The 14,569-nt window shown below is 30.9% G+C and overlaps 2 protein-coding genes across 2 annotated transcripts; both read right to left on the reverse strand.

The window, feature by feature from the left end:
* Positions 1–160: 160 nt before the first annotated feature.
* On the reverse strand, positions 161–1,134 carry LOC21388852 (casparian strip membrane protein 1). Its single transcript, XM_010105979.1, has 3 exons — positions 866–1,134; positions 468–591; positions 161–376 (listed from the first exon to the last, which is right to left on the reverse strand). The coding sequence occupies exons 1-3, from the start codon at positions 1,132–1,134 to the stop codon at positions 161–163; spliced, it is 609 nt and encodes a 202-aa protein (XP_010104281.1).
* A 7,605-nt stretch (positions 1,135–8,739) lies between these two features.
* On the reverse strand, positions 8,740–10,524 carry LOC21388854 (transcription factor MYB54). Its single transcript, XM_010105981.2, has 2 exons — positions 10,178–10,524; positions 8,740–9,761 (listed from the first exon to the last, which is right to left on the reverse strand). The coding sequence occupies exons 1-2, from the start codon at positions 10,338–10,340 to the stop codon at positions 8,821–8,823; spliced, it is 1,104 nt and encodes a 367-aa protein (XP_010104283.1). The 5' UTR covers positions 10,341–10,524; the 3' UTR covers positions 8,740–8,820.
* Between the last annotated feature and the right edge of the window lie 4,045 nt (positions 10,525–14,569).

Raw genomic sequence — 14,569 nt, forward strand, 5'->3', positions numbered from 1 at the left:
AATCACAACAATTTGAATGATAACATCCGTTATAAAATCACTTAGATTGATGTTTTTCTGTCAATCTAGCCAGCGCAACAATTTGTTTGACGGAATACCAAAAAGAAAAACATGAAAATCATATCAAATTCTTTAAACTTTGGAAAAGTTTCAAGATGTGTCAAGTTCTCCTAAGAGCACAAGCAGAGAGCGCAACCAGCAACATCAAGAGGACAACTGCAACGAACGACGACACCACAGCCCCACTGGCTCCCTGGCAGAAGCCGGTGAACTGCTGGCAAACCGCCATCCAATTGGCGCTTGAATTTCCGTTGTGGGCTAAGTACACTATGGAAGTTGCGGCCGCGGCACACGAAGTGGCTAGAGTCAGCGCCACCTTACAACAACAACTCAAAATTTCATTTTAAATACAGTTTAAGGAAGATTAATGTCAATTAGGCAAAATTATGGCAGCTATTAGAGCTTACTGTGTCTAGAATTAGTAAGGCAAGTCTTGGTGCAGCTGCATGGGGCCGAATAATGGTTACAATTGAGAGTGGAAGCGAGAGCACTAGGTAGCCTCCCACAATTGCCATTGCAATAACAAAAAACCTGCATTTATGTGTGTCGAATTCTGAATATTTATCACCAAAAAACCGGCATTTATTTATAAACAAACCTAGTTCTTTTTTTCTGACAACAGAAATTAGAAAGAAACAAGTGCAATTATAATGGATTTGAGTTTAGAATGTTTTACTCTAATACAATATTAGATAATTAGTAATTTCAGTCCCTTTTTTTTCCTCAGTTTAGATTAATTTTCTTGGATAACTTGTTAACTTGATTATAGAAAGAGACGGAAAGACTAAAAAATTTGAGCACACACATGAAAGTAGGCAAATCGTCATAGCTCGCTTCGAATTGGAAGAACTGAGTGAAAAAGGGAAGAGTCTCATCGGCGGTTCCCATGGTGGCTGCTGCACTGAGAGCAGCCGCTATAGCGCCAAGCCTGAGAACGAAATCGGTAATGGCAATGCCTTTCTTCAATCCTCTCTTCGCAGGCTTCGGAGCAGCTAGCATTGGCACTTTCTCTAGCTTAGCAGCCGTTCTTGTCTCTTGATCAACATCAATTGTGATTGAATCCCTGTTTGCCATTTTTAGTTTCGGAAAAGAAATTAGGACTCTTGAGACTCACAAAAAAAGCTTGTATGTATAAGAAATAGCTGAATTGGAGAAGCTCTTAGATTGGTGTGTGGAAACTAGGTGAACAGATGAGGCTTATATGGGAATCACCAATAGTTGAGTTGGTTTAAGTGTGTCCAAACTTAAGACAACTCTTTTAGAATAATGGAAAATTGAAGTTGTTGCTGACTTTCTCCATAAAGAGTTTAATACAATATTTATAAATCTACGTCTGAACACGAATTGGAGTTGTGACACAGGTATATTTTCTTGAAGTGGTTGGTTCAATTTTAATATTAATCAAGTCAAACCCACTAATGCACAGTCAAACCCAATTTATACATTTCTTTTTTTTTTTTCTTTTTTGAAGGACCAATTTATACATTTCTCTTCCTACAATTTTCTTTTAATAATTTTTTTTAACAAATTGTTTCATTAATAAACAATTTATAGTACGTTTTGTGATTAATGTCGTATCTTATGTAAGATATATATGTATATATGTGTGTATATAAATATAGTAAATTTATATGTCATATGATATCCATAAAGTTTTAGTAGGATATAATGATATTATGATTAGAAACATTAAAACTACTCAACTAGACAACTAATCTCCCTAACCCAATAGTGCCGGGGTCTTCTCCTCTCAGAAGAATACTATCTATAAACTGCATATGAACTATGATAACCTTTTCTTTCGGCCAAAGTAGTTGAAAAAGATTGAATATAATCGAAAACAACCTTGTTTATCTGTAATGAGCGAAAAAAAAACGTTGTTTTATTGTACTATTAAAACAAAAACAAAAAAAGGAAAGAAAACCTTTGCAATGTTTTTTTGGTTTATTTTAAGGGTTTTACGGTAAGGTCTCACAGTAAGTTTTTTATTTTATTTTTAATACTGTTGAATCTCATAAAAATCGCATCAAAATAAAAATATATGCAAAACATATGGTTCTTGATATTTATTTAACGGTTTAAAACAGAAAATTACTGATAGTTTATTTTTCAAGAGCCACCATAAAAATCTATTTATTATTATTATTATTATTATTATTATTATTATGACACTAATACGTCTTGCACTGATTGTAGTCAAAATGAAACTTCAAATTTTGGCACCAACCTCGTTAATTTTAAATTCTTGGAAAATTACTCTAAATTAATATCGATTGGTATTCTTCGTATAGGAATTAGCATGTACACTGCAAGAGCCGTTTATCTTTAATCTTTGACACTTGGGACGTTTTCAATGGATAATGCCGGAGCTCCCCTTTAAACGAAACGTTTTGTACGTCTCAAACTTTTATTTTTTGGGTAATTGTCCAGAACTCTAGGCATAGTGATAGTTTAGTCGTTAATCCTTATTTTAGTCCTTAAATTTTTATTTTTAATTGTTTTCGTTTCTGAAAATAAAATTGACGAATGATTTTTAAAATTTAACAAAAATAATTGTGTCAATCACATGATAACTTGAAATTTTACAGAAATAGTTACATTACATATAAAATTTTCTCTTTGTTACTATTAACGGTCGTTAAAATATTTTAACAAAGATAATCACGTGTTCATCACATGATAACTTGAAATTTACAGACATAAATAGTTATATTATATGAAAATTTTCTCTTTATTACTATTTAAACTCGTTTAAAATTTTAATAATTTGCCCTTACTGTACCTATTCATGTAAAATTTTGACTTATTATGTGATAAAGAATGTGATTGTATTCGTTAAATTTTAGAAATCTCTCGTCATGAATTTTAGTGTCGAAACGGTTGCTTCATATCCTGTTTGACAGCAAGAATTACAATGCTAGCTATGAGTGATTATCTTCTTGGTTTTTAATCTTTATTAAGGTAAGTAAAAATTTTAATTGTGTCACAAGAATTAACCATAATTTTGGTGCATGGTTTCTACGAGTATATGATCTACATACTCATTGCAATGTATTAAATATAAGTATTCGTTCAAGGGATTCATATTCTGCACATAGTACATTTATTAAGTATGTGATTTTTTTTTAAAACTATACATATAGTACCTTAAATTTGTGAAAGGATATGAAAATGTTAAAAGAATGATTTTATGAGATTTTTAAGTGAGTTTGGCATGCGATCAGACAAACAATTAAGAGTCCGTTTGGTTCATAAATTAGAACCATGTGATTAGAACTATTTTTAATTTACGTGTATTTTTTGTGAGAAAAAATACTGTAGCGAACCACGAATCATGATTCGAATCAAGAAACAAATCCTTCTACCAAACATTACCTAAGATGAGACGGGGCTAAATTTTAGAAGAATAAGAGTTTACAAGACAGAGACTTGATTCATATGACGGAATGACTTTGATAGAAGTCACTTTAAATGAAGATAAAATGATATCAATGTTAATAATAAAAAAAAAAAGAGATTTGGAGACCAGTCTCATAAAATAAAGAATATTTTTATTACTAACGGGGGCGTGCCTAAGTACAATAAGAAGACGGAAACACGCCAAGCTCAAGACCAGTACAAACTCAAAAGTGATATTATTATTGTTAGCGTCGGTCCCGTTCACTTCACCAATTCGAGTTTAGAATTCGAGTTTTGTTACAGTAAAAAGCTCTCACAAACAATCACATCTAACTTTTTTGCTACAGTAAAAAGTTCTCACATAAAATCACATCTCAACTCGAATTACAAACTCGAATCAGCGAAGTGAACGGACCCGTAGTTTGTGCACAACGCTCAAGGTTAATAAACTCCAATAATACAATATAGTACCACACATTCACATGTAATGACATTTTATTACAAGAATACTAATAGTACATTAGATATTAAGGCCTCGTTCATTTCACCGATTCGAGTTTTTAATTTTAAGTTTCTACAGTAAAAAGCTCCCAGAAAATGTCACATCTAACTTTTTTTGCTACAGTGAAAAGCTCTCAAAAAATGTCACATCTCAGCTCAAATTGAAAACTCAAATCTGCGAAGTGAACGAGGCCTATATTAACCCATTTTTAATACCAATAGCATAATATATCTTTCACATTCTTTGCGAGGAGATATAGATTAAAGAACTAATTAGTGTTAAATTGTTTTTTTTAAAGAAAACTCGGTATCTTTTATTGTTATTATTATCATATCAAAAAAAAGTATTATTAATATATCATTTATAGCAATCTTCATGCCAGACTTGCAGTGGCTAGGAATGTTGCAAATGACGTCTCGTTTATTTTGCAGATTTGAGTTTTTAATTTGAGTTGAGATGTGATTTTATGTGATAGCTTTTTATTGTAAAAAAAAAATTAAATATGACTTTTTATAAGAGTTTTTAACTGTAACAAAACTGAAATTAAAAATTTAAATCAGTGAATTGAACGAGTTCTTAATAGCCTTATCTTGTCTTTGCCTGACCTGTACACCTTTGCCATTGGAGGGGTTGTACACCTGACATAACTGCAAAATGAGGGATCATAGTTGAAAACTGCAAAATAATAATAAAAATAAAAGACACCAAATTTAAGGTGTTTATTTAGGCACATTTACTTTCTTAAATAAGTAATGAATATATATATATAGGATTATACCTAAAAATATGCACGAATTCCTAATGAAGTTGAATACAGAGCTCCTATTATATCAATAAGATTTTTATTTTCTTTCCTATTAAATTAAGAGTATTTGCGATTGCATGGCCTAAATAAACAAAATTATTATTATGTATTTATTTTTTAAAATTACTGTAAGGAGCATCGTTTTGCTCTATTGGTAGAATACTTTTTTTAATTAATTTTATTTAAAATTTAATGGTATGATTTATAAGTGAGAATATTTTTATATCGTATGATCGCTATCTATAAGATTAATTCTATAAATACTTCTTAAATTATACACCATATTTCAATATGCTCTCTGAAGTTTGAAAATGTTTCATTTCGCTTCTTGAATTATGTACAGTTCAAAATACTATCTTTATTTATAATATTACAAAATAATAATGTCACACTATTTATAATTTTATAAATGCCCTCCTAAAACTCTTGATTTAAGTGAACTTGCCCCCCGATCTATTGATTTTGTATCAATTTATTTCATTTTTTTAGATTAGAAAATATATTATTTTTTGAAATTTGTGTCAAAACTTGCCCCGAACTATTGATTATGAGACCTTTACTTTATTAGGATAAAATAACGCACCCTACCGCATATTGTTTTTAGTTTTATTAGCAGCAAAACTAGCTAGGTGGAACCTTTATATATAACTAGTCCATGGAATAAAAGTTAAAAAGTATATATCACAATGTAACGAATACGTAGTTACAGTGATAGCGTTCAGTTGTGCTTAAACATATTTTTAAATAACGATAGACATCAAAATTGCTTTATAATTAAATTATATATAAGTTTAATATGTTAATAATGTGTTTGGAACTTTCTACTATCAGTAGTGTATTGTGATAGTTCAAAAAGTATTCTATCGGTAAGGTATTTTTTCATATGTCTTACTAAAATTTCTTATTTGAAAGTAGTTTGTGTACTAATTATGTACATATATAACTTGATCAAAGCATTATAATTCTTTTGTAATAGAGCATATGCACGTCAAAAATGTTTTTGTATAATTCCACTAAGCTTCAAGAGTTGATTGGTTGGTAAGAAAGAAAGAAAAAAAAAAAGGCTAAAAAAAGCTTACAGAGCACGCATTACAACAATTAAGCCCATTTGCGACGATGTTTTTTGCGACGACACTACAACATTTTTTGCGATGTACATCGCCGGCTCACCCACCAGCGCCTCCGACCGTGTAAGTGGCTGCAGCTTCAACACATTCCAAGTTAGCCACCATCACAACCAGTACAAGGCCTACCATCATCAGGATAATTGCACTGCCTCTTTCCGTGGACATTTTTTTTTTTCCTAAAATTTCCGTGGACTGTAAAAAAAAAAAAATTAATAATAATCTACTAGAGTTCTAAGGAGATCTAAGACAGACAAATTAACAGAGAAAATGAAACAAATTACTATTTGGGGATGAGATCGTAGATATTGAGATTTTGATAGTTGGTTATTTATGTGGAGTGGTAGTCTCTGACCCCATTTGGTCAATTAAACAATGGTGGCTTTTGGAGGGGTTTTAGTGACTAGTTTGGACCCGAAATGTGGCTTTTGTGGGGTTTAGTCATTAGAACCTGGGATTAAGAATTATGTTGGACTTTCACTACGAAAATATCTTAAATTATCGGAAGAGCCAATACTTCTAACTATCTAACTAGAATAGGTTGGGAAATTAGGGGTATGATTCTCTATCTAATCACAGGTGGGTGCACAATCCAAAAATGTGTTGACTGTTGAATGCTCGTGAAAATGGAATCCATCAAATGGCACATCCGTGAACTCTTTAGTTTGTTTTATTTATGGGACGTTATTTTCATCAATAGTCCTCAAAAAATGTATTTGTCTCAATTTATTCCCCAATATCTACCATTTAAAGCTTAAACTATATTTATGTTTTTGAAATATACATTTTTTGTCAGTTTGTTAGGAAATTTTCTGTTTTTTAGATAAAACATAGGACGAAAAATGGAATGTATATAAGGATTTTAATTAAGATAAAATGGTGAAAAAAATAGATCTAAAAAATACATATTCTAAAAAAAATAAAATCGAAATTGGGTTGTTGCAAAGTCCAGTTCGTTATTTTAGAATTTTTTTTTTTTTGAATCCGCTTTGTTTTTTTTAAAATTTTTTTATTTTTATTATTACCACTTGATCTCTCTACAAACCCTTATGTATCATTATTGGGTTATTATTATCCTGGCGATACCTTGTCTTTTGATGTGGTATCAAAACAATAATGCACACAAAATTTATCTTCACACTTAAAATGTATATTTTATATGCAACTGATATCCATATTATCAAATAGAATATAGTCGGCATAAAAATATTAGTGTTGCTTGGAAATACACACCTAGCTATGTGCCACATATATATACATTGTTGCGTTTTCACATAATATAGATGTACTATTTAATTTATACAGTTATGGGAAACTCATAATACGCAAGAAAATTCTATTATATATTGCTAAATAGATACAAATAATTATGTTGATTCATTATTCTTTTATGGTAACCTGAGACGATTCTTGGAAGTTTATAAATATTTAAAAAGCCTAATCTGTTACATAAAAACAGTTTTCAAAAACAGAATTTTCAACAAATGGTACATATCTGAGCGGTCTCATGATTATGTTATATAAAAAAAATCGTCTCTTCTAACTTTCAATTCTTATACTCATAGATAATTATTTGTTAGAGAGATGACACTCTAAGTTCTTCCCTACTAGTTTATTGCTTTCTTAGAATTTTTGTAAGGCGGGAAATTTTCAATGTAATTAATTCTTGAAGATAGAGGCACATGGAAAAGAAGATCCAAGAAGAGCGTAAAAAAGAAATCCCAATTAAATTTATTTTTTTTTAATTTCATTTTCTGAGGTTAATTTGCAAGGTTTCTGAATGATGACTGTTATAAATGCAATAAACAAAACAAAAAAATAAAAAAGGAACTGAGGGTTCGTTTTTATGAGAGTTTATCTTTTTCGAAACAAGTGTAGTTTCAACGTTGGTAACAAGGACTATTTGTTGCATGGTAAATGGCCCAACATGGGCTTGCACCGATAGTGCATGCAAACTGCAGTCCAGGTACCGTGATGAACATGAACGATTTAAGGCCCATTTAGTTTGTTAATTTGAGTTGAGATGTGTAATTTTATATGAGAATTTTTTATTATAATAAAAAGGTTAAATGTGACTATTTTTTAAAACTTTTTATTGTAATAAAACTCGAATCGGTGAAATGAACAAAGCTTAATTTGAATGGCTGCTATTTGTCATTTGACATATAGTTATATTAATCTCAATTCATTCAAAAAAAAAAAAACATGGTGTAGTGTCACTTCAAAACTATACGTACGTGCACAACTATCGAAGCATCACATCTTAAGTTCACAAGCAGTCTGCTCCACCAAATAATTTATATATTTTCAATTCCATTATCAATATTATTGTAATTCTGCTTAGTTATATAGAAAATGTGCAACGTACAGGACACCTTTTTATCTTTGCTAAAAGTCGTTCTTCGGTCCTTGATTTGGAGTGTACTAACTAATTTTCTTTATCTTCTTTGATCATTGTAGCACACCACCATGAAGCATCGCTTAGAAAAACAAGTACAATATTAAGGAATCAATATTCAATATATATATATATATATATCAACTTCATACACGATATCGTGCTATTATAAGCATGAGGACAAAATTTTGGATATTTCTTACAACCACAAGCCCAAAGAGTAGGAATCTTGCAGCTACGCACGATCGATTGTGCCTAAAATCAAGAGACTAAATAAAAGAATAAGTATTATACCCTTGGTGTTAATATCATTTGATAATGCCCTATATAGATGAATAAAATTCAAGATTTGTATATATCGCAGTCAAGTTTAATGCAAAATTACTAGTATTAATGTTGCTCATTCTATACCAACTTCAATAAGGATCATATACATACATATTACATATGATATGATTATAAAGTAATATTATCTAATTAAACTATACACTATGTTATAGAAAAAAAAAATTAAAAAAAAAAGTGTCCTCAATTAAGAATTCGAAGAGATCCCCACACCAAGAAAATCTATGAAATGAACTTCTTTGGCTTCAAGGTTGGATTGATGATCATCATCACCTTCTTGCCCTTGCAATATTGTACTACTACTTGCCCTTAACTTTCCATACGTAGCTCTTGGTGTAACCTTATCACAAAAGCTATTATTTCTATTTGCTAATAATAACGTCTGATGATCTCTCTGCATCTTGCAATTCTTGCCTAATATTCCATAGTGATTATATTGATGATATTGAAGATGATCAAAAGGTCTTGAAACATGGACCCTCTTGTTGTAATTATTTCCTCCGAACCATGAAGAAGAATTACTTGGGTACAATGATCTGTAGTAATTATGATCAGAAATAGGATTACCACACTTAAAGAATTCTCTCTCACCATAATCTTGATCTCTTCTCATGAAAAAACGACCCTCTAATACTGGTTTAGCACTAGCATTTGTTGTCGCCATCGTCGTCGTCGAAGCAAAGTTCCAATTAGAAGGAGGAGAAGAAGTTGTACTAGAAGGAGACTCCGAGAGCAACATCCTATCTTTATCGATCATGACTTGCTTGAAGTACTGATGACCATGATTATGATAATGATCGATATTATTATCATAAATTCCAAAGCTAGTAATTTTGCGGGCCGGAAAATTCCCCTCGGAATCGTTGCAATAAACATGATCTTGTAATTGGCATGAGCTTCTTTTCCCGCAAAGCTTGGATTCTTCCCTTTGTTTTCTGGCCATTATAACGTGCCAGTGATTCTTCACAGCATTATCTGTGCGTCCAGGGAATAACCTAGCTATTAACGCCCACTTGTTGCCATGAATTCTATGAGCTGCTAGTAATTTTTCCTCTTCTTCTTCAGTAAATGGCCTTCGGTTAATTCTGGGGTCGAGCTGATTAAACCACCTCAATCTGCAACTCTTTCCTAAAACCCCAAAAAACAAGCAATTACGACGTTAATTAATGTTATATATTAACTCTATCAAAAGTTGTAATATATAGAGTAAACTTTAACGTTATTTAGATTTTGTCTCATAAAAATATTGTACTGCCCTTTTTAGCGTTAGATGTTATGTCAATACTCAATATAAATATAAATATATAATATGATTTAATTCGATCGATAAAGCAAAATGAAGATTAAACTTAAAGATTCAGAAACAATTCACATCAATAGTATTGAATAGATACGATACCATAACGTAAAAATATCTAACGATTGAGAAAAATTCAGTAAATCCATAAGAAAGAAAAGAATAAAAATTCACTAGATAGAGCTATTTGAATCCCTAAATGATTCCAAAAATTGATGATTAATAATATATATAAGTAATTAAGTACCTGATCTTCCCTGGAGCTTTTCAGCGATTGAGTTCCAGTTCTGGGCACCGTACTGTTCCACCAGCTGCCGGAGCTTTTCGTCCTCGGCAGGCCTCCAGTGGCCTCGGGGACAACTCTTTGCATCGTCGGCAGATGAGTTTGTTGGGCCGGCTGAGTCCTCCATGGCGCGCGGCGGCTGTGGCACGATTTTCGGATTCTATAGCGGCCGGGGACTGAAGATTATATGATCTAATATTTAATTAAGAGAAAATTATTGTTGCTGTTATTGTGGATATGAAATTACACCACACAAAGAATAACTAGTCCACAAGAAGATATATAAGAGAAAGGGGGGGCTAAGAGAAGAAATGAAGTACACCCAACAGAATAAGAAAGTGGTGGGAGGGGTTAGTTGGTTTAGGATTAATTGTGGATGAGCAGTCACTTTTGTTGGTTTTACACGACACTTTTTTTTTTCTTTTTTTTTTTTTTTTTCCCTGTGTGTGTGCGTGTGTTATATGTGTAGGAACTGTAGAGCCAAAACTGACTTTTCTTCTTCTTCTTTTTCTTGTCATATATGTTCGCCCATTAAACTTCTTATAACCCTAGTTTTTTTATAAAATATTCTCTCTCTCTCTCTCTTTCTTTTCTCTCATACACAAACAGATATATTCAAGCTAGCGACGGTGAACAGCAATTGTACAGCTTATGGTGGTGGTGACATATCTCCTTGTGCTGCAAAAAGGAAAAAAAAAAAAAAAGGCACTCCTATAGAGAATTCGGAATTAATAAAAACTTTGAGGAGTGCCGCCTAGTAATTTTTATCTGAGTTTTTTTTTTTTTTTTTTTTGGTTGAAATTGTTTGAAAAATTGCTAAATATTATAAGATAGTCACTAAGCACAACTATTTGCGTTCCTTTGACCCCAGGCTTTTTTTTTTCCTTTCCTTTTTTTCACAAAAATTATTCCCTCAACTTGATTTTGTTGGCAGTTTAGTTCTTGATATTAAAATTTGGGAAAATATCTATGCAATTTAACTAAAATAATCTCCTCCCAATCGAATAGTAACTAGAAATTTGACATAAACAGTTAGATTAAATGTAAAATGTTCTCTTTACTATTGTTAAAAACCCATACAAATTATTAGTCTTTTGCATTAAATGTAACCGTTTTGTAAAACTTTCAATTACTATACAACAGGGATGAGAATATCTCTCTAAAATTTCAGAAATTTTCGTCAATTTTAATATTAGAGACTAAAACTGCCGTAAAATAAAATTCAGGTAACAATTTGTAAAGAAAAAATTCATGGACTACTGTAATTAATACAAACTTGATAGTTCAGATGGTAGTAATGTCCTTTTTATATATTATTCCCTATCACATATTCTAATAGCTTTGCCATTACTATCTATTATTATTATTATTATTATTATTATTATTATTATTATTATTATTATTATTTATGTTACTCTTTATGATCTTTATATAATTCGTACAAAAGTCAAAATCGGTATTGGCAAATTAAATTAGTGGAAACTTTAGAAGCTATGGTAATTGCATATGTATTTTTCAAACGTTACAACACACAAATATAATCATGTAATTATATTTCTTCAGGAACCAAGTGCCCAACCTTCGTTTGTTCAAAAGCTACAGTTAGTTCCTTCTCTAATTGAATAGGCATTTCTTTTGATAAGCTGTATTGCCTTCGGGCTGGATATTCTTTTGTTTCGTTTTTAATTTTGTTTTTTTTAATTATTATTTTGTATTTTGTTTCTTCTTTTCGATATATTAGAGTACTTGGGGTTATAAAGAATGAGTCACTTAATGGGTGCCACCTAATCAGAATGTACTAAGGGCTGATAATTTAAGTTACGATACGATAACACGACTCGAAATCCGTACGAAATTAGAGGGTTTAAGTTTTTCTTTAAATCGGTCTAGATAAAAAAAGGGTTGAACCTGCCAAACACGATTAAATAAAGTGTCAATACAACACAAACCCTCCAACACGAAATTAACCCGTTTAATAAGCGCGTCATAAATAGGTTGACATAAACGCGACACATTTTTAACTCATTTAATACCTATTTTATTTAGATATGTATAAATATATTTTTTAAGAAAAAAATAGATGATATATAAGGAAGGCCCTAGGGTTTCCTCACATTTTTATGGAATTTCTGTTTGCAGGTTGACACGATACGTTATTGACATGTTTAATAAACGGGTTGGTCGTGTCGTGTTCTTGTCAATCTTATAATAAAAGAGTCGTGTTTGGGTTTCTTATTCTGATACGATTATTAAATGGGTCATGTTCGTATTAAGGGTTATAGTGTCAATAGAGAAATATGATGTGACACGAACCCAACACGACAACACCAATTGTGACCCCTAATACTAACTATATATGTCCTGATAATAATTATCCTTTCTCATTCTTCACTTAAATGTATATATATATACATGCAAATTCCAACTGCATACATATACACGTACATATATTTTGTTATGCGAACTGGATTGAGGTCAATGGGCATAATATTGTATAATTGTCAAATATTCGGCTTTAACTATATCTATACAAAATATAGAGGTCCACATTAGTCAAAGTTAAAGTTAGTACGTAATTTTTCTTGAAAAACGTGGTATGCAATTAGTTAAACTGATATGCGCCAACGCAGACTGTAAAGATTTTGATCAAATATAAAAGTTAATTTTCAATTAAAAAGCAGAAATTCTTTTTCTAATCATTTCTTACCGTTCGATCTAATTAACATTACATTAGATTAAAAAATAAGTAAAATACAATTTCTGGATCTGTCAACTGAAAATAAATAGACTTTTCGGTAGTTATGTTTACAAGAGCTATCCTTGGTAATTAATGTAGCAACAAAACATAAACACATGACGACTTATCCATCTTTTATGGACCTGTGGCTTCGTTGTTCATTAATGGAAAGTTCGGTTTGTTCATTAATTAAGTGTCCTACTATATTTAACTAGCTACTTGCACTAGAAAATGTCTCCATTGGATTAAGAAATAATGCGCATCATCTAATGTGCTGCTGATCCATAATCTTTCTGATCATTTAGAATTTCTGCACGCTACTTTTTAAAATTTGTGCTTAATTATATGGATGCACAAAACTAAATTTTGATTAGGTGCCGAGTAAGGTCCGTTTGGTTCCTAGATTCACTCCCTGATTCGAATCATGATTCGTGGTTCGCTACAGTATTTTCTCTCACAAAAAATACACGTAAATCGAAAATAGTTCAAATCACATGATTTGAATCCATGAACCAAACGGACCGTCTTCGAAGTCCATATATACAACCCAAAAAATTATATTAACTAAATTTAGGAATTTAAGTGAGTGATCATAAATCAAGTCATGCCTGATCATATATATGTAGTTTGTTATTCTTAGTCTTATTCTAAAATTGATATTGATTAAGAGCTACCACATAAAAAAAGTAAAAGAAAAAAAAAACTCAGACGCTTTGAAAGGAAATATATATAATTCTAGGATTTTTTTTTTTTTTTTTTGCAAATTATATATATTTTAGTTGGTCAAATATTAACAAATGGCAAGAAATAATAATTAAGAAGAACTGTCAAGCTCATGTGAATCTGATTAAATGCCGTGCAACTACAGCATTAAGGAAAGGAAAAGGGTAAAACGTCCATATAATTTTCCCAACACTTCCATGCAAGATGGCAGGTCAAATAAAAACACTGAAAGAATTTTGAAAAATTGAAAAACGATTAATGTACAGCGTCAAATTAATAATACTAGAGAAATGAATTAATAATCATGGGTTTCTTAAAATGGTTGAGATTTCATACCCCACGAAATCAAACACTCTTTTCCTCATCTAAATGGTCTTATGAATAAAAAAAAAATCTTATCTATGAACATCAACCATTAACCAATTAAGCAACACACCAATTCAGTCGGTATGAAATCAGTGTCGAAATGCTATTGGTGGATGTATCTATCCAACTGGTCCACTCTATCGCTTTTTTTTCTTTTCATATATATAAACTTGAATAATTAGTTTCAAAGTTTAATTTTTTGTGATGTATTAGCATTCTTCTAATTTGTTTACAAGTTATAACAAACTAATTTGGGTAGGCAACTGGGCAAGATATATATATATATATATATATATATAGCCATGCATATATTACAAATTATGGTTATTCCTATTTCTCAAGAAGTTAAAAACTCGTCCATATATACTTTTATCATATTGAGCTGCCAATTAGAAAAAGAGTACTGTATACAACAACATGAAATAAAAGTGACTTTTTTGTTCGTATAATACATTCTTGGTTCATTTTCTAAACCCTGCATTAATATTTATTTTTGTTTATGCATTGTAATTACTTTGTTACGACTAATC

This window comes from Morus notabilis, unplaced genomic scaffold (genome assembly GCF_000414095.1).
Source record: "Morus notabilis unplaced genomic scaffold, ASM41409v2 Scaffold1286, whole genome shotgun sequence".
NCBI lineage: Eukaryota > Viridiplantae > Streptophyta > Magnoliopsida > Rosales > Moraceae > Morus > Morus notabilis.